General features: G+C 56.5%; 1 protein-coding gene across 2 annotated transcripts in view; it reads left to right on the top strand.

Moving 5' to 3' along the window:
* PPP3CC (protein phosphatase 3 catalytic subunit gamma) overlaps window positions 1-20,993 on the top strand; it is a 30,784-nt gene extending 9,791 nt beyond the window's left edge. Inside the window, exons 2-14 of one of the 2 annotated variants that reach the window (XM_030510235.1) lie at window positions 884-1,081; window positions 1,357-1,481; window positions 5,891-6,002; window positions 7,548-7,693; window positions 7,839-7,978; window positions 8,588-8,665; window positions 8,741-8,835; window positions 9,422-9,547; window positions 10,480-10,557; window positions 12,167-12,248; window positions 12,697-12,794; window positions 15,853-15,882; window positions 17,410-20,993. In XM_030510235.1, the coding sequence (XP_030366095.1) occupies window positions 884-1,081; window positions 1,357-1,481; window positions 5,891-6,002; window positions 7,548-7,693; window positions 7,839-7,978; window positions 8,588-8,665; window positions 8,741-8,835; window positions 9,422-9,547; window positions 10,480-10,557; window positions 12,167-12,248; window positions 12,697-12,794; window positions 15,853-15,882; window positions 17,410-17,582 (1,481 nt within the window). In that variant the 3' untranslated portion in view covers window positions 17,583-20,993. The remainder of the gene's footprint in view (window positions 1-883; window positions 1,082-1,356; window positions 1,482-5,890; window positions 6,003-7,547; window positions 7,694-7,838; window positions 7,979-8,587; window positions 8,666-8,740; window positions 8,836-9,421; window positions 9,548-10,479; window positions 10,558-12,166; window positions 12,249-12,696; window positions 12,795-15,852; window positions 15,883-17,409) is intronic. The other variant, XM_030510236.1, reaches the window with a different exon arrangement.
* Window positions 20,994-21,592: the final 599 nt, after the last annotated feature.

Genomic DNA, 21,592 nt, shown 5'->3' with positions numbered 1-21,592 from the left:
GAGTGGCTGTGAGAGACCCTTTGCCTCGGACCTGGGGGGTGTCCAGCGCACACCAGGCACTGCGGCTGCAGAGTCGTGGATCCCAGCCTGGGGTGGGTTGGGAGGGACCTTAAAGCTCCCCCAGTTCCACCCCCTGGCACCTTGTCTGCTTTAAGGGACACCGTTTTCTTCTTTCTATCAGGCAGGCCCAGGAGAAGGCAGAGGGGGAAGCTGGATGTTCTCACTTGTAGTGGGTTTTTGCTTGGGGTGGTTCCTTTCTTCTAGAGGTCACACTTCTCTCAAATAACACCTGATTATTGTCATTGCCTACCACGAAAATAATCACCACAATGGCTTTGCATGGGGTGTTTTCTGTCTAGAGTTAGAAACTGGGGAATTTGGTGCAAATAGATGAGGCTTAAACGTTGGATTGATGGGGATTTACCCATTCTGAGCTGGGGTTCGGGGTTCGAAGTGGCCTGTGCTGGGAGGTGCGAGGCTGTTGCCCGCTGGAGGCAGCTTCTGCTCTTGGGGCTCTGTGCCGTTCCCTGAGCAGGAGTTTCACATCCTGGTGCCGTGCCCTGGGTGCTGGGGCGGGTGCTGGGGCCGGGGTGTGCTCCTGCTGCTGGGGTTTGCAGGCAGGGCGCAGCGCTGACCCCCGCGGGGGCCGAGGCAGCTCTGCTGCGGGTGCCTGGGGCATTCAGTGCACACAGGGTGGCTTTTCACACCCGCGAGGGGTGCCCTCGGGGGCTCTGGCAGCAGAGCTCTGCTGCTTTGGCTGTTGGAGAGCATCGTTTTCGGGGAGAGCTGCCTCCGAGCGTGTTCATCGCGAGGCTGGAACCGGGGCCTTGTGCTGGGAACGCTGTCGTTGCTGTGGTGGTAACCTCTTCCCTTCCCTCCCCAGCTGTCCCGTTTCCCCCCACGCAGCGGCTCACCCTGAAGGAGGTGTTTGAGGATGGGAAGCCCCGGCTCGACGTCCTCAAGAGCCACTTGGTGAAGGAAGGGCGCCTGGAGGAGGACGCCGCGCTCAAGATCATCAACGACGGCGCCGCCATCCTCAGGCACGAGAAGACAATGATTGAGGTGGAGGCTCCCATCACAGGTCAGAGCCTTCTGCAGGTCTAAATAAAGGCCTTCAGGGAGAGGGGAGCTGCTCGCTGGAGCAGTTCTCTGCTGTGGTCCATCCACCAGCAAGGCTTTGAAACTGCCCGGGCTCTCAGGAGAGGGTTTTGCTGGTGTGGATGGAGCACATCTGTGCAGAAGCTGGTGTCAAGCAGGGCTGGTTTGGGTCAGAGCACAGCTCCTGGTTGCTGTCACGACCTTTCTTTTCTTAGCTTGTAATTCTGTCCCTCTTTTGTGCTGCTCTTCCTCCCGCAGTGTGCGGTGACATTCATGGGCAGTTCTTTGACCTGATGAAGCTGTTTGAAGTCGGAGGATCACCCAATAACACCCGCTACCTCTTCCTGGGGGACTACGTGGACAGAGGCTACTTCAGTATAGAGGTGACAAAGCTGCGCCTGGGCGTGCTCGTCCTAAACTGACCAGGGGGGTTGGAACTGGATGAGCTTTAAGGTCCCTTCCAACCCATTCCATGATCCTGTGTCATGACTGAGGTTGGATCCTCACCCAGTGACAGAGTTAAATGGCAGCGGTGGGGTTAATGACTAAACTCTGGCTTCTAAACTCGAGTTTTAATCTCTCTTGTAGCTGTCAGTCAGGGAAACGAGGCAGAGTTGATTGTATGGTGCAGGCAGTGGGATCCTGCAGGCAGTGGGAAGCAAATGCTGAAAACATGCAGGATCCAGCTTAGCAGGGAGAGGAGAGCACGAGAGCTCTGAGTCACTGCTCCCCCGGCCCCGGGAGCAGCAGCCTTGTGGGGCCGGGGCTGGGGCAGGGGGAAGGAGCAGGAAATGCCCTGGGCTGTTGGACACCTCGCTGGGACCCACCACTGTGGTGCTGTGGAGCTGTGAATCTGGCCACGCTGTGCCCGTGTGCCGGTAACACCGGCACCAGCCAGTGTCTGGTGTCCTCTCAGGGTTTCCCAGCTCTGTGGGATGCACCAGCCACGTACTGGGAAGCGCTGGGACGTGGTGGTCTTGAAGGGCAGAGGAGTTGAGGGGTGCCCCCGGCTGCTGCTGGCTCTGAGGGTCTGTGAGGGGCAGAGCAGGCGGGGGGCAGAGCTGGGAGCAACTGCAGCACAGCCGGGGGCTGCAGGCCTGGGGCTGCGCAGAGGCAGAGCCCGGAGGAGTTCTGATCCCGGCGGGAGGCAGCGTAACGGGGGCATTTAAGGTGGGAAAAGTGGCCTGGAATAACAGAGGAAGTGGTTTCTCTTGGAAGAGGGAGGGTGCATCCCCAGTGCAGGAATAGCCGAGCTGTCGGGTCTGAGAGAAGCCTTTCTCAGTTAGATTCTGGGGAGGAACTCGTGGATGAAGGTGGTGGATGCAAGCGCTCCTCTGAAGGGCTCTGCAGAGGATATGGGGAGGGTGCTGCTGACAGCTTGTGCTTTAGCAGCACCCTGACTCGCTTCCAGCCCTGTCTTCTGCACGCTGGGGGTGAGCCATGGTGTGCCAGGGAGCAGGATCGGGGGGAGCGGTGCCGCTGGCAGCAGGAGCCCCGGAACCCCAGGGGAGGAAGGGGAAGAACAGGCATGTGCCTGCTGCTTGGAACGGGTCGGCTCGCGCAGTTCAAGTGTGTGTACCTGGAAAAGACATTAGGTTGTAGCACAGCAGCTCTGGCTGGGGTAAGGTGTAGACATTTCTCAGTGTTATCAGAGAAACCTTCAAACCGGACTTGCTGGACCCTGTGGCTACACGTCAGCGGGTGGTGAAGTGCTGCTCCCGCTCTCTGCCCGTACCCTGCAGTCAATACTGTGCCCAGCTCTGGGGCGACAGCACAAGAGGGACGTGGAGCTGTTGGAGCAGCCTGCTCTATGGAAGGTGTCCCTGCCCGGGGCAGGGGTTGGAGCTGGAGGAGCTTTGAGGTCCCCTCAACCCAACCCAGGCTGGGATTTCACTCCCAGACCTGCAGAAGCGAGTGCCTGAGCTGGGGCTCGGTGCCCTTGTCTTTGCGCTGGGATGGTGTGGAATTCCAGCGGGATGGATGATGAGTTCACCTGGGAGAGCAGAGCTGGTGGGAAGGGGTGTTTTTTAAGGAGGAAGGTCAGAAAGTCATAGGTGAAGCTCCTGTTGTGGCCGAGCCTGACGCAGAGCCTGTGCTAGCAGCCTGTGGTTTGAGAGCCTTGGGGCCATGGGTCTCCATCAGCTCTGAGCACAAAGCTCTTCTTGCTCTTGACTCTTCTCCTGCCCCTTTCCCCACGTGCGGAGGGAAGAGCCACCGATCCTTCAGGAGTCGTGTGTGCGGGGGCTGCTCCAACTGTCACTGCTGAGGCAGAACCTCCAAGGCTTGATTCTCCTCGATTGACGTGTGCCTCTTCTTCCCACCTACTGCACCGTGCAGCCGTGCGCTGGGAGATGTTCCCACCTGGATGTGCAGAAGCTGGTTTCCAGAGTGAGACAACAGCTTTCCTGCTGGCGTTGGATGGCTGCGAGGAGAGAGTTCATGGGGTATATGGGTGGATTTGCTTTATACACGAAGGTGTTTCAAGACTTCTGTAAAATGCAGAGCTGCAGCAGCCTCTGAGGTGCAGAAGTGGGTCATATGGGAATTTTGGGGTTGGAATTTTGATTGCTTTGTCCCAGAGGCTCAGGTGATGGAAAGGCATCCAGGTTTCCCTGTGCTTCACTGGGAAGGTGAAGAGCACCAGCATGATCAGGCTTTCCTGAATCATCACAGAACCCCAGCCTGGTTTGGGTTGAAGGGACCTTAAAGCTCCTCCAGCTCCACCCCCTGCCCCAGGCAGGGACACCTTCCACTAGAGCAGGTTGCTCCAAGCCCCTGTGTCCAACCTGGCCTTGAACACTGCCAGGGATGGGGCAGCCACAGCTTCTCTGGGCACCCTGTGCCAGCGCCTCAGCACCCTCACAGGGAAGAGCTTCTGCCTCAGAGCTCATCTCAGTCTCCCCTCTGGCAGGGTAAATCACTGCACACACTTGTGGGGGGGGTTATTATGGACTGCCTGCCCAGAGCAGCTGATAATCATGACCTTTTAACTAAATGAAATAGGAGGTAATTGTATAATTGCATCCTGGTGCAGGCAATCAGGAAACAAGATGCAGAACTGGGGACCAAGGAGGTGTTGAGGCAAACTGTGTTGCTTGTTGCTGCCCAGAGGCTCCATTCGCTCCCATTTGGAAGTTGGACCTGGATGATCTTTAAGGTCCTTTCCAACCCAACCCATTCTGTGATTTCACTTTCACACACTTGGAGTGTGCTTTTACATCTCTCTTGTGTAAGCTGCTGCCCTTCTGTGACTGTACATCCCAAATCCTCCTCTGTATTGATCTCTTCTCTCCTGCTTTGCTTTGCACCAGGGCTGGCTGCTTCCTCCAGGCCTTAGCAAGTCGTTTGGTTCACTTGCAGTGACTTCCCCTTTGCAGTTCTGCTGGCTCAGACACATGACATTCAGGTTGCAAACACAGGAGGCTAAAGCTTTTACATCACACAATAATTACAGATAGGTTTGTTGGGAACATTTCTGCTGTTAATAGATGCAATAAGACATTATTTTAACCACAGCTTAAATTGGCTGCCCCCGGCCCTGCTTTGTTCTGGTTTGGAATTCCGGGTTTGCAGTCAAGTCCTTCTCAGTGGGGTTGAGTTCTGAGTTAGGCACAGGCGGGAGCTTTACAGCGCCTTGGGGATTTAGGGATCCCTGCATGCAGCTGGAATGACTAATGCAGAGCTTACCTTGCAGCTTCAGTGCTTAAACATCACATTTAAGGTCTCTGTACTAGAACTTACCTGGAAAGTGGTTTGCTTGGGTTCTGGAGGCTGTTTCCATGCCCCAGCAGCTGGTTGCAGATCTGTGCATCAGATCAGCGGTGGCTTCAGTGTCAGACTGTTGGCAGACTTCATGGCTCACCTTCTCCAATGTGCTCCTTCTGTAGCATGTCAGCCTACAGGGTAAGCTCTTATTAGAGACTTTAATCCAGCTCTTCAAGCTTGCTGTCATTATGGGTTGTCCTTCCAGCACTCGGAATCAACAAGGGAGATGCGATAACGTTTCCCCATGCTAGATTCCCGCTGATGTAGCTGTCAGCTTGACAAAGTTTAGCACAGGAGGGTGAGCACACGTGTTTTCCAGCCCTTCCCTTCTGTTCTGGAAAGCCACCAGAGCATATTCCTGGGACCCTGAGAAAAGTGCTTGTTTCAGTTTGACTTTGGGCTGTGCCTCATCAGAGCTGATCTTCTTACAGGTGCCCTGCTCCGACAGGGGATGTGGGAAGCCCTCTTCAAGGCTTTGCTGAGCTTGTTTCTTGGCTGGGCTTTTCCTGTTTTGCACTTGAACTTCACGTGACTGGAGCGTGAGCAGCAAAACAAGGGGGGGGTCAGTGGGGAGGATCAGGTTTAATTTTCCTGGTGTTTCATGCACTTGCTGAGATGAGTGAGGAGCCGTTGCCCTGCTCTGCATCGCAACATCTGGATCCCACGTCCCGCTGCACAGCTGCCTTGGCTGTGCTGCTCCCCACATGGCTGCTGCTTGCTTTGGTTTGTGCTGGAAGGAGAAGCTGCCCCCACCCAGCCCAGAGCTGGTTTCAGTTGAACTCGATCTCATTTGTCACTTCTCCAGCTCAGGCCTAATATAGAGAAGTGCTCGCTGTGGCTTTCCCCCACGGTGAGGTTGGCCAAGAGAAGATCTGCTGCCGATTATGGAGCTGGGTTTCTCTCAGGGTTCTTCTTTGAATCCAGCTTGTTGGGTGTCTTCCCAGAAACACTTAGGGAAGTCTTCGGCTGATGAGTGCCCTATAAAAGGGTTTTATGACATGCCATCTCCTTCTTGCCTTCCTTGCAGTGCGTGCTGTATTTATGGAGTTTAAAGATAAATCACCCCAAAACGTTGTTCCTCCTTCGAGGGAACCATGAGTGCAGGCACCTCACAGAATACTTCACCTTTAAGCAGGAATGTAAGTATCAGTCAATGGAAGAAGGATTGAAATGTATTAAATGTGCTGTGTCTTGACTTTTGTGCCTGCTCCGAGCGCTCCTGGTGAGCTCTGGAGCTGTACAAACCTGTCATGCTTTTCTTCCTGCATATATAGTCCTGTTTCAGCCTCTGCTAAAGAAAAGCCCCAGACACATGTCCTGTAAGGTACCAAACACGTGTTGATGTGGCCTTTTGGTTACAAAGAGTGAGTGTGGATGGAAGGAACGTGAACACATCTCCCCTGTCTCGTGCTGAGGCAGTTGCACGCACCCCTCCCCGGCTTCCAGCCCCAGCAACACACAATTCCTGCCAAACCACTTGCAGCTCCAGCTTGTGCAGCTGGGATCAGCGATTACAATTGGGAACAAATAAAGGATTCCTTCCTCAGTGTTTGCACGGGGGAGAATCATTACCTGGAAGATCAGTTTGGTTGAGTTAAAGATCGTTCCCTGCAGCGTTTCTGTGTTCGTGCAAGCGATGATGGCGACAGGCTGGGGAACGACCCCTCTGCCCAGAGGGTGGTGGTCGCTCCTCCAAGCAGTAACAAAGGTTTACACCAGCAACATGCAGTGCTCTGGTGGGGAATGGTTGCTCAAGGGTCTGACCTCAGGAAGTACTTCCAGGCAGGGCACAAACCCCATCTTCAGCCCTTCAGGTCTGGGTGCTCAGGATGGGGTAAGGCTGATGGGTGCTGAGGTGGTGACATCTCTTTACACAGAGATGAGTTGGAAGACACCAGCCAGCTCTCTGCTGGATACTGTGGTCATCACATGGTGGTAGATGAGCTCCTGTTGAGCCGAGCTCGATTTGAACCAGAGAGCCAGAGGTGATAGGGTTATTTTCCCCTTTGGAAAACCAGATACTGCCTTTCTACTTCCTGTATCCTAGCATCCAGCTGAAAAATCCTGTTAGTACCTGAAATGAAGCTGGAGGAAAGGTGAACTTCCCATTCAGGCACTTCTGCAGAGACAAGTTTTACAGCAGTAACGGGGCCTGCTCAGAGCTGTGGCTGTGTTAACACAGCTCTGCCCTGCAGTGGTCCCTGCTCTCTGCTCTGACAGGAGGCAGTGAGGGATAGCTCCCTGGCTGTAACAGCTGAGCTGCTTTTGGAAAGGCCACAGTATCTCTGCTTGATGTGTGGAAGCATCCTCTTCACCTCTGTTAGGGTGGGACGTGCAGCAGAGGTTGCCACCACTTACAGCCCTGAGGTGAAGATCCATCGGACTGCGGCATCGGTCCGATCCCGCCCCACAGCACCCGTGTCCAGCTGAAAAGGCAATTCCTGTCTGGAATGCTTGAGTAACATTGCTGCTGCGCTTCCCACTGTCTGATGTGCCCCGCAGCTGAGGCTGGGAGGGCTCCTGGAGGCGCAGCAGGAAGGGGATGGGGTGGCTTTCATGCGTGTCCCACGTTTTCTGTTGCAGTGGCAGGCACGTGGCCCCTTACATTAACCTTAGTGCAGGTGTAAATGAGCCAATGAATTCAATTCTTCCCTCTTTTCCTCCCCCTGCTCCCATCTTTCCAGGTCGAATCAAGTATTCGGAGCGAGTGTATGATGCGTGTATGGATACATTTGACTGTCTTCCTCTTGCTGCCCTCTTAAACCAGCAATTTCTGTGTGTCCATGGAGGACTGTCTCCAGAAATCACATGTCTAGATGACATTAGGAAAGTAAGTAACCTCTGTGGGCCTTTCACGTGGTTCATGGTGTGGTTAATGGCTTCCTTGGCTCCTGGATGGAGCTCCAGGCCCGTCGGTGTGTGTTCAGTGCCGCAGCTTCCACCAGCGCTAGCCTGAGGTTGTGTGCGTTCTTCAGTTAGACAGGTTTAAGGAGCCTCCAGCCTTTGGTCCCATGTGTGACCTGCTCTGGTCCGATCCATCAGAGGATTACGGCAACGAGAAGACGCTGGAGCATTTTGCCCACAACACTGTTCGAGGCTGCTCCTATTTCTACAGGTGAGCGGTGGGTTAGAGTCACACAATCGTGGGGTGCTTTGGGTTGGGAGGGACTTGAAAGATCATTTAGCTCTAACTCCCTGCCGTCGGCTCTTTAGGGTGCTCTGAGGGACTAGAGCTCTTCTTCTCCCCTTACCCTAAGGTGTATGAGGAGGTGAATTGCCACTCAGAACACACTACAGTGTGCCCAGCTCTGACATAGCCTTCGGTTGGCTCTAATGCACAAAATCTTGTTGGTTTTTTCCCCTCCTGGAATATTGAGCTGTCTCTGGATATGTCACTTTATGAAATGGTGCTATCGGACAGCGGAGACGCTGGCAGGGAGCCTGTGCAGTGGTTTTCAGGCATTGGATAGTACCGGGAGCTCTAGGAAATAATCTTTTCCTGTCTAAAAGAGGAGCATTTCTGCTGACAGACCACTTGTAGCCTGGCTGAGAGGGAGGATTTGGCACCAGGGTCTGTGCGACAGAATGCGCTGCAGTTAGTTTTTGAGTGGGGTAATAGGCAGTGCCCCTGCTCGGGGGTGCTGCGAAGGGCTGGCTCCTGGGGCCAGGTCCATGGCCGTGCTCCGGCTCCTCCTGCGCTCACCGTGCTTGCTTTGTGTTGCAGTTACCCTGCGGTTTGTGAGTTCTTGCAGAACAATAGTTTGTTATCCGTTATCCGAGCCCACGAAGCGCAGGATGCCGGGTGAGTGCTGCTGCCCCTGCCCTGCTGGCACAGCCCCAGCCAGAGCTGCGTGTTCAACACCGACCTCTCTTTCAGGTACCGAATGTACAGGAAGAGCCAGACAACAGGCTTCCCATCGTTAATCACAATCTTCTCTGCACCAAATTACCTAGATGTCTATAACAACAAGGGTAAGGCTGGCAGGGCTGTCCTGGCCTGCTTAGGAGATCCCTCTGCATGTTCCCTCGCCTTGCCCACTCTGCCCTCTCCTCTAGGTGCATTCTTGTGCATGAAATGAAGTGAGAAGGAGCTTTCTGTGCTGCCCTGATGGCAGCAGGGTTGCTGGAAGTGGCCGGGTGCTCCGGCTCCGAGGCTTAATGTAGTACTGTGGCAACTGGCTGTCACGTTACAAAGCCTGGAATAGTGCTTCCACCCCAGCCCGTGCCAGCTGAGGGCTGAAAAGAGGAGCTGCTCCTATGGGCAAGCTTTTAACCTGTAACTGGGCCCCTAAAACCATACGAGTGTGATGGGAACTTCCCTCAACTGTGGGGTGTTTTTACCCCTCGCTTTGGATCTTGGCTTTGTGTTGGATCTTCTGCTTTGCCCAAATGTTAACAGCTTCGTTATTTTGACCTTCAATATTACAAGCCTTAGAGAAACAATGGGTAAACTTAAGCCTTCTCATTCTGGAGGGCTGGCAGTTTGGCTCTGCATGGGTCTTGTTGGTAATGGAGTTTCGTTGGAGCTGGACACGTGTTGTCTTTCCTTCTCTCCTAGCTGCTGTACTGAAATATGAAAACAATGTCATGAACATCAGGCAGTTCAACTGCTCCCCTCACCCCTACTGGCTTCCAAACTTCATGGATGTCTTCACATGGTCTTTGCCTTTTGTAGGGGAAAAGGGTAAGAGAGATTTGGATGTCCGAGTTACCCAGCGGCTGGTCGTAGTACCCTGAGCATCAGAAACCTGTCCCACAGGCTGTTACCTATGTTGGGAGGGTGTTGTAAGTCCTTCATTACCAGCCAGCACTGGAAAGCAGTTGGGGTTCAAGGAGATCTGCACGTTAATGGGTCAAGCCCTTGTGAAAATCCTTGTTGCTACCAGTTGTAGAAAGCTATGACCAAGAAAACGACCATTTCTTGCTATTTGTGCATTGCTGCTGGAGCTGCACTTGGGTGCTGTGGCCCCACCACAGAATTTAAAGACATTTCTCTTGCTCTGGGTTTGCAGCAGAGGAATTAAAATCTCCTGTTGGCTGGTGGCCCACCAAAAAGGAAGCCTTCGCTCCGGTTTAAAGGCTTAGTTCATCCCAAAGGAGACGAAGCAGCTTAAAATCTGGCCAAGACTTTGCCTCAGCTTTTGGGCAGGAGGGGTTTTACATCTCCCAGTCGGTTTCAGTCCCACCCCATGGCCGTATGCTTGGAGGATGACTCCGAGCTCTGAAGGGCTGAGGGTGGTTTGACTCTGAGGAGCCAAAGGTCGAGCTCCCCCCGCTCAGAGCTGATGTCTCGGAGGCAGGTTGTGGGGCCGGCGTGGGGAGGTGGGGCCTTGCGCCAGCCCAGGCTGTTCTGCAGGAGTATTGGCACCCCCCTCCCCGCGTCTCTTTCAGCTGTGATGTGCTTGGACTGCATCCACCTCCTTGGCAGAAGGTGTGAACTGTGTCGTCTGCTCTGGGTACTGCTGAGGTACCAGCAGCGCGCAGCTAAAAGTGTCTCTGGGCTCCCACTTCCAGAGTGTAAATGACCTTGATATCACTTGCTGGTCCAGCTCATCCTCTCGAGTACCTCTGCTGCTGCTCCGGGCCCCTCTAACCTCCCTGTGTGTGTTCTTGCAGTCACAGAAATGCTGGTTAACATCCTCAACATCTGCTCCGATGACGAGCTGATTTCAGACGGTGACGAGACATTGGAAGGTAAAAACCGCTCTCACACGGAGCTGGTGCCGGGCGGGGGGGTGAAGGTGTGTGATGCTGCTCACTCGGTTCAGAGCTGGGTGCCCGGCCAGGCTCTCCAGCTCCTTCTTGGCCAGCCCTGCTGTGGTTTTGGGTAGGAAACACTTCTATTTTTTCCCTCCTTTGCTATTCAGTCCCAGAGAGATGAAATTATATTCACTGCGACAGACGCTTCTTGCAGCTCCTCTGAGAATGGTTCCTGCTTCCCAAGGGCTTGTTTTTTCCTCCCAATCCCAAATTTTCTGCACCAAAATATCTCCCTGATCTTCTCATCTGTTGCAGTGAACTCCTCTGCAAAGTGGCTTCTCATGTCACCCCCTATAAAAAGCAGAACGTGGTTTTGGGGCCTGGTTTTAAGCTCTGCATGAAAAGGGACAGAGCAGTTGTTGAGCTGAAGCTTCTCTAGCGGGGGGATGACCTGAGGAGAGGAGGTGGTGGCCCGGAGGCAGCTCAGGCACAGGCGTGGGGCATGCAGCGAGGAGCGGGGCCCTGAGCATGCGCCCGCTCCACAGGTCGAGCCTTTAACCCGCTTCTCCCATTGCATTTCATGTTTGGTTTTGGTTTGGTTTTTGTTTCCTTTCTCCCTCCCATGAAAATTAAATTTGTTTCTTCTATCTCTGTCTTCATCTACTTGTTTCTTGGTGTCTCCTCTCCCTGAAGATCACTACATTTCAAGCTATCAGAAAGGTACCCAGCTAGAATTTGCTACCGGCTTAATTTTCACTGCCTGTGCCACCAGATTCCTTGGAGTGGATTGGAATAGCTGACTAGTTGGGCAGCCTCTTCATCCCCTTTCAGTTTTAACATGAGTGCCATGTGTTTTAACCCTTCTGCGTTCCTCCAGGAACTCGAGAAACGGGGTCACGTTTCTATCTGACTTCTGAATGCAGCCACTTAGTGCATGGCTGAGCCATCGGTGCATGTGAGGCCTCCAGTCTGGCTTGTCCTGTCCTCCTGTGTACTTGGGCCATGTGAGGAATCTCAGCTGAGAGGAGATGTATTTGTTTACCTCTTTTTCACTCCGAATCCTGTGTTTTCAGTTACCCTCCATGCTGCTGCTCTCCGGTGCGGTGCGTAGGGCGGGCAGGGGGGTTCACACCTCCCTCATCGCGGCGCTGACAGGCTGCGGCCAGCAGCCCTCCCTGCGCGCCCTGGATGCCCGAGCTGCTGCTTGCACCCCTGCTCCCCGCGGCAAGCGCAGCCCCGCGTTCATCAGCGCTCAGACTCGTCCGTGTTCTGCCTGGCAAAGCCGTGTCCACATGCCTGAGTCATGCGTGTTCCATCCTGTGTAGTGTGAGCAAGCTGGTGAGCTTCGAACCAGACCTCCCCGATGCGTTCCCCATGGTGGTTCTACTCTCGTTTAAGACCTTTGAGTCCGTGTGTCATCTTGTTGGTGTTGCCCTTCTCACCGCCATCCTCTCAGCACTCTTCTCTCCAGAGTGCAGCTGTGAATCTGTAAACCATGAGTCTTTTCCTGGAGGCAGGCAGGTGCTTCATCTTGACGTGACCTGTGCCTGGAAAGCAGGACACCCTTAGACATGCTGGGGTTTGTTTCTTTTCTCTCCCTAAGGTGGGACAACGGTCCGTAAGGAGATCATCAGGAACAAGATCAGAGCCATTGGGAAGATGGCACGTGTCTTCTCGGTTCTTCGGTAAGGAGGCAGCTTGTCATTTGAGGTCTGAGGTTCGTCTGGGTGACAGGGGATGTTGGTTGGGGTGCACCAGGCAGGCAGAGTCCTGCTGGGGACAAACCTCCTGAGCCTCTTGCCTCAGAGGCAACGGGTTGGCACTGGAGGAGCTTTCAGGTCCCTTCCAACCCACCCCAGTCCATGCTAATGAGGTGCATTTAACCCTTCCAGGATGCATTTGCTGTGCTGTAGCTCTGAGGCATCACAGCTACAAGGTGATGATGATGAGTGAGCAGAGGCCCCGTGTGTGTGAGGCCAGGGTTGTGCTTGGTGCCCAGCGGCTCAGACACACGCTGCCCATGGTCAGCACAGGGCAGACTCCACCTCCCATGCTGCTCAGCACCAACAGTCGTGCATGGACCCAGGTGGGCTCTGTGTTAATCTAACTGCTTGTATTGCCTCTTACTTGCAGGGAGGAGAGCGAGAGCGTGCTGACCCTCAAGGGCCTGACTCCCACAGGGACACTGCCCCTGGGGGTGCTCTCAGGGGGGAGGCAGACCCTCCAGACCGGTGAGTGTGAACCACCCTCCCCTCTGCGCCCCGGTGCTGGCCCTCAGCTGCCCCCAGAACCATTCAGTCAGGTCTCAGACATCCTCCAGGGGACAAGTGAGATGGTTCAGGCCCACGGGGAGGAAGGATTCAGAAGCAGGAAATAGCAGAACGTAGGTGGGGGTGTGGAGAGCCTTCCAAGGTGTCCCCATGTACCCTCGAGGGAAAGAGACAACAAACAGCACCCTGCCTAAAGCGTGTGTATTGCTTTGGCACATGTCTCTGCAAGAAGCTTTCTGATTTCTTTCCCTGCTGTGCTGCCTGGTGAGCATCCTCTGCTTCACCTCTCTGCTGCTGTGCGATAGCCCATCTGTGAACATCCCAGTAACCACCCCTGCATGGTGGTTTTCATCCAGCAAAACCCCGCCAGTTTTGACCCTGTGAAACCATGAAGGGGGAAGCTTAGATCTGGTGGAAGGAAAGAAGGAAGGAAGGAAGGAAGGAGGTTCTCCCAGGCCTTTAGGTTTCAGATTTCTCTCAGCCGCCTGGGTTTGATCTGGCTTTAGAGGTTTCCTTTCTGTGCTTGCTGGCAAATCCTTGCTCCCTTCCCTCAGCAGCCAACTGCTCTGTCCTGTTGGGGTGCTGAGGGCAGGACTGAGCTACGAGCTGCGTGCCTGAAGCTCGCAGGGCAGGAGATTGGCTGCTGGTCAGGGAATGAGTTATCCCAACACGTGTCCCTAGGGGGAATCCTGGAATCGGGTGTTTTAATCCTTTCCTGCCGCCAGCCTTTGGATGCTGGCGTCTCACCAGCCTGCTTCCCCTCCTCTGGCAGCACCACATCTGCAGGCTCAGGAGAGGGCTTGTTCCGGGGCTGCCTTTGCCTGCAGTGAATAGTTCACAAGTGAGAAACGTGGCAGTGCTGGTGCCTGCTCCTGTGCTGGGGAAGGTGCTGCATCGCCCCCAAGCTCCCGGCTCGCTCTGCCCGCAGAGCAGGAGGAATTGGGGGGGGGGGTTTCCTCCTTTTTTACAGCCACCACAGTGGTTTGTGTCACCCCGGTTGTGCCGCAGGGGTGGGAGCAGAGCCCGAGTGCAGCTCTGCCCTGTCAGCACAGGGAGCAGGTCGTGCTGCGATGCTCCCCTGCCCCTTCGCCGGGTTCCTCCGAGGGGCTCCCGCAGTGAAGAAGCAGATTTATGCATCTCCCCCCCCGTGCATGTCCCCAGGACAGGACAGACAAGCTGGAGTTCTGCTGCTGCCTTCCTCCCCCTGCCACGCTGCTTCTGCCCTCCCTTCTCGTGCTTCTGCCCTCCCTTCTCGTGCTTCTGCCCTCCCTTCTCGTGCTTCTGCCCTCCCTTCTCATGCTTCTGCCCTCCCTTCTCGTGCTTCTGCCCTCCCTTCTCGTGCTTCTGCCCTCCCTTCTCGTGCTTCTGCCCTCCCTTCTCGTGCTTCTGCCCTCCCTTCTCGTGCTTCTGCCCTCCCTTCTCGTGCTTCTGCCCTCCCTTCTCGTGCTTCTGCCCTCCCTTCTCGTGCTTCTGCCCTCCCTTCTCGTGCTTCTGCCCTCCCTTCTCGTGCTTCTGCCCTCCTTTCTCATGCTTCTGCCCCATCGTGGCTCCTCCCTGCATCCCCTCCTGCTCCCAGCACACATATGGGTGCTCCGTCAGCATGGGACCCTGTCTGTGTGGTGGGGAGGAGAAGGGGGCTGCCCCACTCCTAGGGCCCCTCTGCACCCTGCGAGAGGAGGGCCGGGGCTGCAGGTAGCAGAGGCAGGGCCCCTTGTCTCGCCGAGCCTCCTGCCAGCCTTCCCCAGCACAGCTTAGCAGAAGTGGCTGAACGGAGCCACCGAATCTGGAGCAAAGATGTTCAGCCACAGCTGCATCCTTCCTGCGCCGCCTCTCGAGGACAGTGTGGTCTTTGTATTGTGTCCAGAGTAAAGCTCTGTGGCGTTTGGAGGCTGAAGGTGGGGGATCTGCTCTCAGGAAGGACCTCCTCCCCTCCCAGATGTTGAGGCAGGGACTACCAGAACTTGGCGGGTGCTGCAGCAGGCTTAGGAAGGGGGTGTTGCTCAGCTTTATGTGCCTTGTTGCTTGGTAACACTTTTAGGAGGTGGAGCTGAAGCCAGATGGGACTTGAAGCCTCAGCCCATCTCTTTCTGTTCTAACCCCAGGCAGGGGGAGCAGAGCATGTGCTGCTCCCTGCCCTCCCCACAGAACAGGCTGCCCCTCGCTTCCCCACTGCTCCACAATGTCATCTGTCCCTCAGGGTCACTTCCCCTGCGTGGCTCTGGTGGTTGGGGCTTTGCTCTGAGCTGGTTGCCACGTGATAGGGGAGAATCCCACACAGCCTTCCAGTGCCTAAAGGAATGGCTTTGGGCAAGGGCCTGTAGGGACAGGACAAGGGGAATGGCTTTAACCTGCCAGAGGGGAGACTGAGATGAGCTCTGAGGCAGAAGCTCTTCCCTGTGAGGGTGCTGAGGCGCTGGCACAGGGTGCCCAGAGAAGCTGTGGCTGCCCCATCCCTGGCAGTGTTCAAGGCCAGGTTGGACACAGAGGCTTGGAGCAACCTGCTCCAGTGGAAGGTGTCCCTGCCCGTGGCAGGGGTTGGAGCTGGAGGAGCTTTAAGGTCCCTTCAACCCAAACCGTTCCAGGGTTCCGTGATTCTAATTTACCTTGTGAAGGCGGCCAGGGCGCCCTAAAGCCGCCGGAGTGGGAGCAGGGGGGCTGTAAATGCAAGTGGAGACCCACTGTCCTTCCCATGGGATACCCGCTCCCCCGAGCCCTCCGGTGCATGCAGCCGAAATCCATCTCTCTGCTTCCCTGTTCCTCTCCATTGGATTTCTCTGTGTGAGAAGTGCAGCGAGGGAAGGAGACTCCCCTGTGCCGCTGCTCACCTGAGGGAGCCCCCTTTCCGCCTTCCTCTCCAGCTCCTGTCACCTTTCTGCCCCCCTCTTGCCGGTCGGGTTTGGTTGTGGTCGTGTCCCCCGGGGCTGGGGGGCTGGGGGCTCTGCGTCACCGGGGAGATCACTCACTCTCACTTGTGTTTTCTGTCTTCATTTTTGCATGCCACTGTTCTTCTGTCTTGCAGCCACAGTAGAAGCGGTAGAGGCACGGGAAGGTATGGCTAGAACCCGCCGAGAGGCTCAGATCATCTCTGTGTGTGCCTGTGCTCATGTTAAAGAGGTTTCTCAGCCTCAGGGAAGCTTTTTCACTCTTGCATCACCAGAAGTGGGGGAGGACGGGCCCCTGCTGGGAAGCAGAACGTACACAGTGGGTTGGTTCCAGCCTATTTCAGCCTTCCCGAGGCTATTGCTTAGTGCAGTACCTCAATTCCGAGAGCACTCGGAGCTCTGGGGTCTCAAGACTTTGGAGTTGGGGTCCTGCAGATCTGATCCCAGATGCCTCATGGCCGAGTTCATCCCGTGGTGACGGGATGTGGTGAAGGCTGCCAGCACACTTGGGCAAAATCAGCTAGGAAACAGGGGATCGCACGGCTCTGGTGTGGTCCTTGCCTTGGCCATAGGTGGGACAAGGAGGTCCCAGTGCGGAGAAGCAGTTTTCTCCCTGTAGTTCCTGTAGAAATGAGGTTGGGAAGGTTTTCTCCTTGATACCTCTGTTCAACTACTGATGAATGGGGCCGTACATCAGTGCAGAGAGCTTTTGATTACCAGGGGAAGTTTGTTTGTAAACCAGCCAAGTCATTGTAAGAGTGCTTGGCCCAAAGCCCTGCTTTCTGTAATGCCAAGTTCAGCGTTTGGTCCATACCATCACTGCAAGGGTGATGTCCTCAGCCTTATAGTGATGAACAGGGACCTGCCTGCCCGTGGTGGGCTTCCATCCCTCGGGAGCCCGCCCGTGAGCCTCCTGGTCATGCAAGAAGCGTTTGTGATCCCAGGACTAGCTGTTCCCCTCTCCTGGTGTTGCAGTGTGTGGTTTGTGTTGGAGCTGAAGCCTTGTGGTGGTGTCTCTGTTGTGTTGGTTTGGGTTTGCCTCTTTAGTGCTGTGTTTTTCAGCTTTGAGCGTTCCCTGGGGTGTCACTGCCTGGGGACACGGAGCACGTGTCTGGTCTGCAGGTTCTGCTGAACTGGGTTAAAAGGGAAACCATCAGGGAGCAGAACAGGGTGCCCAGAGAAGCTGTGGCTGCCCCATCCCTGGCAGTGTTCAAGGCCAGGTTGGACACAGGGGCTTGGAGCAACCTGCTCTAGTGGAAGGTGTCCCTGCCTGTTGCAGGGGGTGGAGCTGGAGGAGCTTTAAGCTCCCTCCAACCCAACCCAGGCTGCGGCTCTGTCTCAGCAGCTCCCTGGTGGGACAGGGCTGGCACCTCTGCAAAAGGTGACCATGGACAAACCCTTCCAAGTCCAACCATTCCATGACTGTGAGTTGCCAAGATCTGGATCGTGGGCTTTGCTGCTGTGAGCTAGCGCAGTCCCGCTCGCTGAGGTACCCTCAGCATCCCAGAGCGCTCCAGCCCCACCTCAGCCCGGCTTCCCGGCCGCGCTGTGGCACTGCGCGAGCCGGTGACCCCAGAACCCCTCCAGCTCCCCGTGGCGGCTCCCGTCCCCAGCCGCGTGCTCCGTGTCCCGGTGCCCCGGTGCCGTGCGTGCGGGGCCGCGCGGGGCTCAGGCCGTGTCTCCTCTCCCCGCAGCCATCCGGGGCTTCTCGCCGCAGCACAAGATCCGCAGCTTCGAGGAGGCGCGCGGGCTGGACCGCATCAACGAGCGCATGCCGCCGCGCCGCGAGCACGCCGACGGGCCCGCCAGCCTCGGCGCCTCCACAAACTCTGCGGACAAGAACGGCGCGGGGAGGAAGGGGCAGTAGGGCCCGGGCCCGGCGCGCGAGGAGCCGAACCGCGATGGATTTTATTTATTTATTATTATTCGGGGGGGGGGGAGGAAGCAGCTTCACCCGGAGGCACGTCCATAGCCCCGTCTGCATCCGTTCTGTCAGAAGGTGACCATTTTGTAAGTTGTTTTCTTTTTTTATTTATGTTCAATATATAAAACCGAGTCCATCTTTCTCTGAAGTTAGAAGCCGATCTAAGTGCTAGTGCATACCTGGAGTGTTGTGCTGTGCAGCCGAGCTCCCCCGGAGGCAAACCTCTGCGCGGGGACGCCGAGCGACGAGAAGCAGTCCCAGGCAGCTTGGGTCGTTGACGTTGGTTCCGTTCGAAGGTCGCCTGTGCTCTCAGGAGCAGGTCCTTCCCTTGAAGACAAGGGTTGGTTTGGTTGTTCTGCTCTTTCCCAACTGTCTTTCTTCCCAGAGTTTGCTGTTGTTTTCTGCAGCTCCTTTGCCTCCCTGCGCCTGCTGCTTTAGCAACCGCCCCGGTGGCAGGCCCGTTGCGTGGTGCAACTGGCTGGGATCCATCCCTCTTCCAAGGTGACATGCGAATATTCGGGATTAGCTCTGAGGGACTCCAGGGCGTTACACCCATCACAGCCCCTTTTCCTTCAGTCATTCAGTTCTGTCCTGGCAGAGCCCCAGCAGGAATGTGTAACCTCTTAGTAAGAACAGGAGGGGATGTGGGAGAAGCGCTGCCCCTCGGTGCAGCTCCTTCCTGGATTGAGGCTCTGCGAGCAGCCCGTCAGCTGGGGCTGCAGAAATCCCTCTGGAATCCCTCTGATTCAGAGCACGGGAATTATCTCCCATCCAGTGATCGCTGGGGAATCTGCAGGGCCTGAATTTTAAAGGAAAAGGGGGTGATTGAGAATGTGGGGATAGCAAGCCCCCCCCCCGTCCCACCAGCACGTACTGCAGAGCCCGCGGCACGTTCCCTTGTGCCCAGCTCTTCAGCCAGCCCTTGTTGATCAGGACTTGTGGTGGGTTACAGGGGGGGTCTCGGCTAAGCCAGCACCCCCTCCCTGGTGTCCCACAGGGGGTTTGGGGAGGTCTTTCACCTCCTGTTGGCAACTTGAGCTTATCCTGCTGCTGGTTACTGTGTTAAATCCAAAGGAGCCACGGGCACATGGGCTTTTCCTGGCAGTGGAGGGGGTTTTCCAGCTTGAGATGAAGCTCGAAGGGAAGGATGGGTGATGGTGCTGCTTGTTTCGGTAGAGATGTGGCTTGGCTGGTGGCGAGGCGGCTTTGCTGCAGAGCCCCTGGGCTTGGAAGCACATCCCTCCCTGGGCTGCAGGGGAGGGAGCGTGGTTTAGGGTAGGTTGGCAGGTAGAAAACCGAGTGGATCTGGATCTAGGAGGAGTTCCGGAAGGGTGTTGGTGCAGAGCTGGAGAAGGGAGGTTTTCTGTGCAGTGTTAAGGGTTTGAAGCTTGGATCTGTTAAGCAAAGCCTCGTTCTTTCACATTAAACTGACCTGAGGTGAGCGTTGAAAAGGGATTTTGTGGATTCCTGTTCGGTCGCTTCCCTTCCCCGCGTGTCAGGGGACTCGTCCTGACAGAGCCAGAGCAGCAGCTTTTGGAAGCAAATCCCTTCCAGCTTTCGCTTCTCCCCCACCTCCCCTGTCTCTTGCGCTTCCCCCCAGCGGGGCAGCAGGCTCAGCCTCTAACAAGGGCCATCTGCCAACCCCTTCCTGGATCTCGCTGTCTTCCCTTTGTGCTGCAGCCCTAAGCTGCGGTTCCAGCCGTGGAGGAGAACAGCAACTCTGCAGGAAGCTTTCAAACCCTTTGGATCACGGCGTCCCCGGGCTCTGGTGCCAGGCGGGCGGGAGCCCGTGGCGCTGGGCTCGCGCAGGCGGGAGTCACCTCCCTGCGCTTCTCCTTCGCTTGTCCCCTTCCTCACATGCCCCCAGCTTTGAAGCAGGGCGAGGTGTTAGAGCCAGCTTCTGTGCCCCCCCGCGGCCGTTCTGTCTGTGCGTGTTTCTGTGGCGTTGTTGAGCAGCAAGTTTGAACCGCGCTGAGCTCACCCCAGAGCTCGATCCCTGCGGAGGTGCTGCCCGTGCGTGCTCCGGGCACGTCGTGCTGCGCCGGGCTGGGCTCTCACCCAGGCACGGCTCTGGTGGGGAGCTCTGGGATGGGGTGCTCCTACCCACAGAGTGGGGGGGTCACCAGGGCCTGTCCCCTTGCGGAGGGGGATTTGCTTTGCTCACACTTTCTCCCCCAAACCCTTCTTCTCGTGCTCTGGCATCACCCGCTCCCCCTCCAAACCCCATTTGTGCTTCGTGCTTTGCTGCAGTTGCAGTGCACAGGGGGGCTGTCGGTGGTGTGACCCCCATCCCTGCGGCTGGGGGGGCTGTAGCTTCACCCCATTCCAGCCCCGGGGGGGCTGGTGCTGTCAGGGAAGGTGGTTACAGCTGGATACGGGCTGGGAGCCATAGAGCAGCCAGGCTGCATGGATGCCATGCTGCCAGGTGAAGCACAGGCTCCCCGTCCTGCTCCCCCCTTCCGTGGCAGGGGTTCTGGGGGCTTGAGGAGCAGCACTGGGGGCTCATGGGCACTAATTGCCCCCTGGATTGATTAACTCATCCCTTCAACCCTCTCCATGCTGGCAGCAGGACCTGAGAAGCCCCATCCCCTCCTCACCGCTTCAGGTGATGGAGACCTCGTCTCCCTCATCATCCCCACCACGGCAAACCCCCCCAAACCCCCCGATTTCCCCCTTTCCCCCTCCTGCCCCCCCCAGCACCAGCACTCGGAGCTCCCCACGTCTCAACCCCCCATCTCGGAGCTCCCCTCCCTCTGTCCCTCCCTGGCTGCCCCCCGGAGCTGGGCAGCAGGAGCTGGGGAGCAGCAGGGCCCGTGGGGAGGCAGCCCCGGCCCCCCCGGCCCCCCCGCCCCGCAGCCTGCGTTTGGTTTTGGGTTTTGTTTTTGCATGTTCTAGCGAGGTGCATGTCCAAGGAGGGAGTCGGCGATGGGTCGGGTGGTGGGCGAGAACCGGGGGGGCTGGGGGGGTTCTCCTGTTTGTTGGGGGGGTTTGGAGCCCCTCGGGGGCAGGGGATGCCCTGAGGCCTGTGCCAGGCCCGGAGCCCCCCCAGGCCCCGGATGGTGATGGGTGGCGGGGGGGGGTTGGGCGCCCGTTGCCTCCTTTTCTTTCAGTTGTTTTATAAATTCCTTTTATTTTATTTTAATTTCTTTTTTTCGGTTTTTTTTTAGTTCTGTTTAAAAGAGGAGAAACAAAAACCGTGCAAATGTTATTTATTGGCAGAAATTATTTAATATAATTCCCTTTTCTTGTGACCAAGGAATGACTTTGTGGGAAGTGTCTTGGTGTCAAGTGGGGTCGTCCTTGAGGAGAAAACCAGGAGAAAAAGGAGAAAAAAAGTTAAAAATTGACCCAGTCGCTCGGCTCCGCTGTGGTTATTATGGGCTGGCGGGAGGAAGGGGAGAGGGGCCAGGGGGGAGGAAGGGGAGAGGGGCTGGCTGCGGCCGTGGCTCCTGCCCCGCTGCGTGTCGGCACTTGTGGGGCCGCTCCCGGTGCTTCAGTTGGAGGATCCTGGCTCCTGTGAATAACCCTCCTCCCGCTGCCCTCCGGGGGCCGGGAGCGCAGGGAGCCGGCGCGGGCTGTGCTGGAGGGACCTTAAAGCTCCCCCAGCTCCAACCCCTGCCCCGGGCAGGGACACCTTCCACTAGAGCAGGTTGCTCCAAGCCCCTGTGTCCAACCTGGCCTTGAACACTGCCAGGGATGGGGCAGCCACAGCTTCTCTGGGAAAAGTCTGTGCCAGTGCCTCAGCACCCTCACAGGGAAGAGCTTCTGCCCAAGAGCTCATCTCAGTCTCCCCTCTGGCAGGTTAAAGCCATTCCCCTTGTCCTGTCCCTACAGGCCCTTGTCCAAAGCCCCTCTCCAGGTTTCCTGGAGCCCCTTTAGGCACTGGAGCTGCTCTGAGGTCTCCCCTTCAGGAGCCTTCTCCTCTCCAGGCTGCCCCAGCCCAGCTCTCTCAG

This window comes from Strigops habroptila, chromosome 21 (assembly GCF_004027225.2).
Source record: "Strigops habroptila isolate Jane chromosome 21, bStrHab1.2.pri, whole genome shotgun sequence".
NCBI classification, from domain to species: Eukaryota; Metazoa; Chordata; class Aves; order Psittaciformes; family Psittacidae; genus Strigops; species Strigops habroptila.
This window is presented reverse-complemented; position numbering and strand designations above follow the sequence as displayed.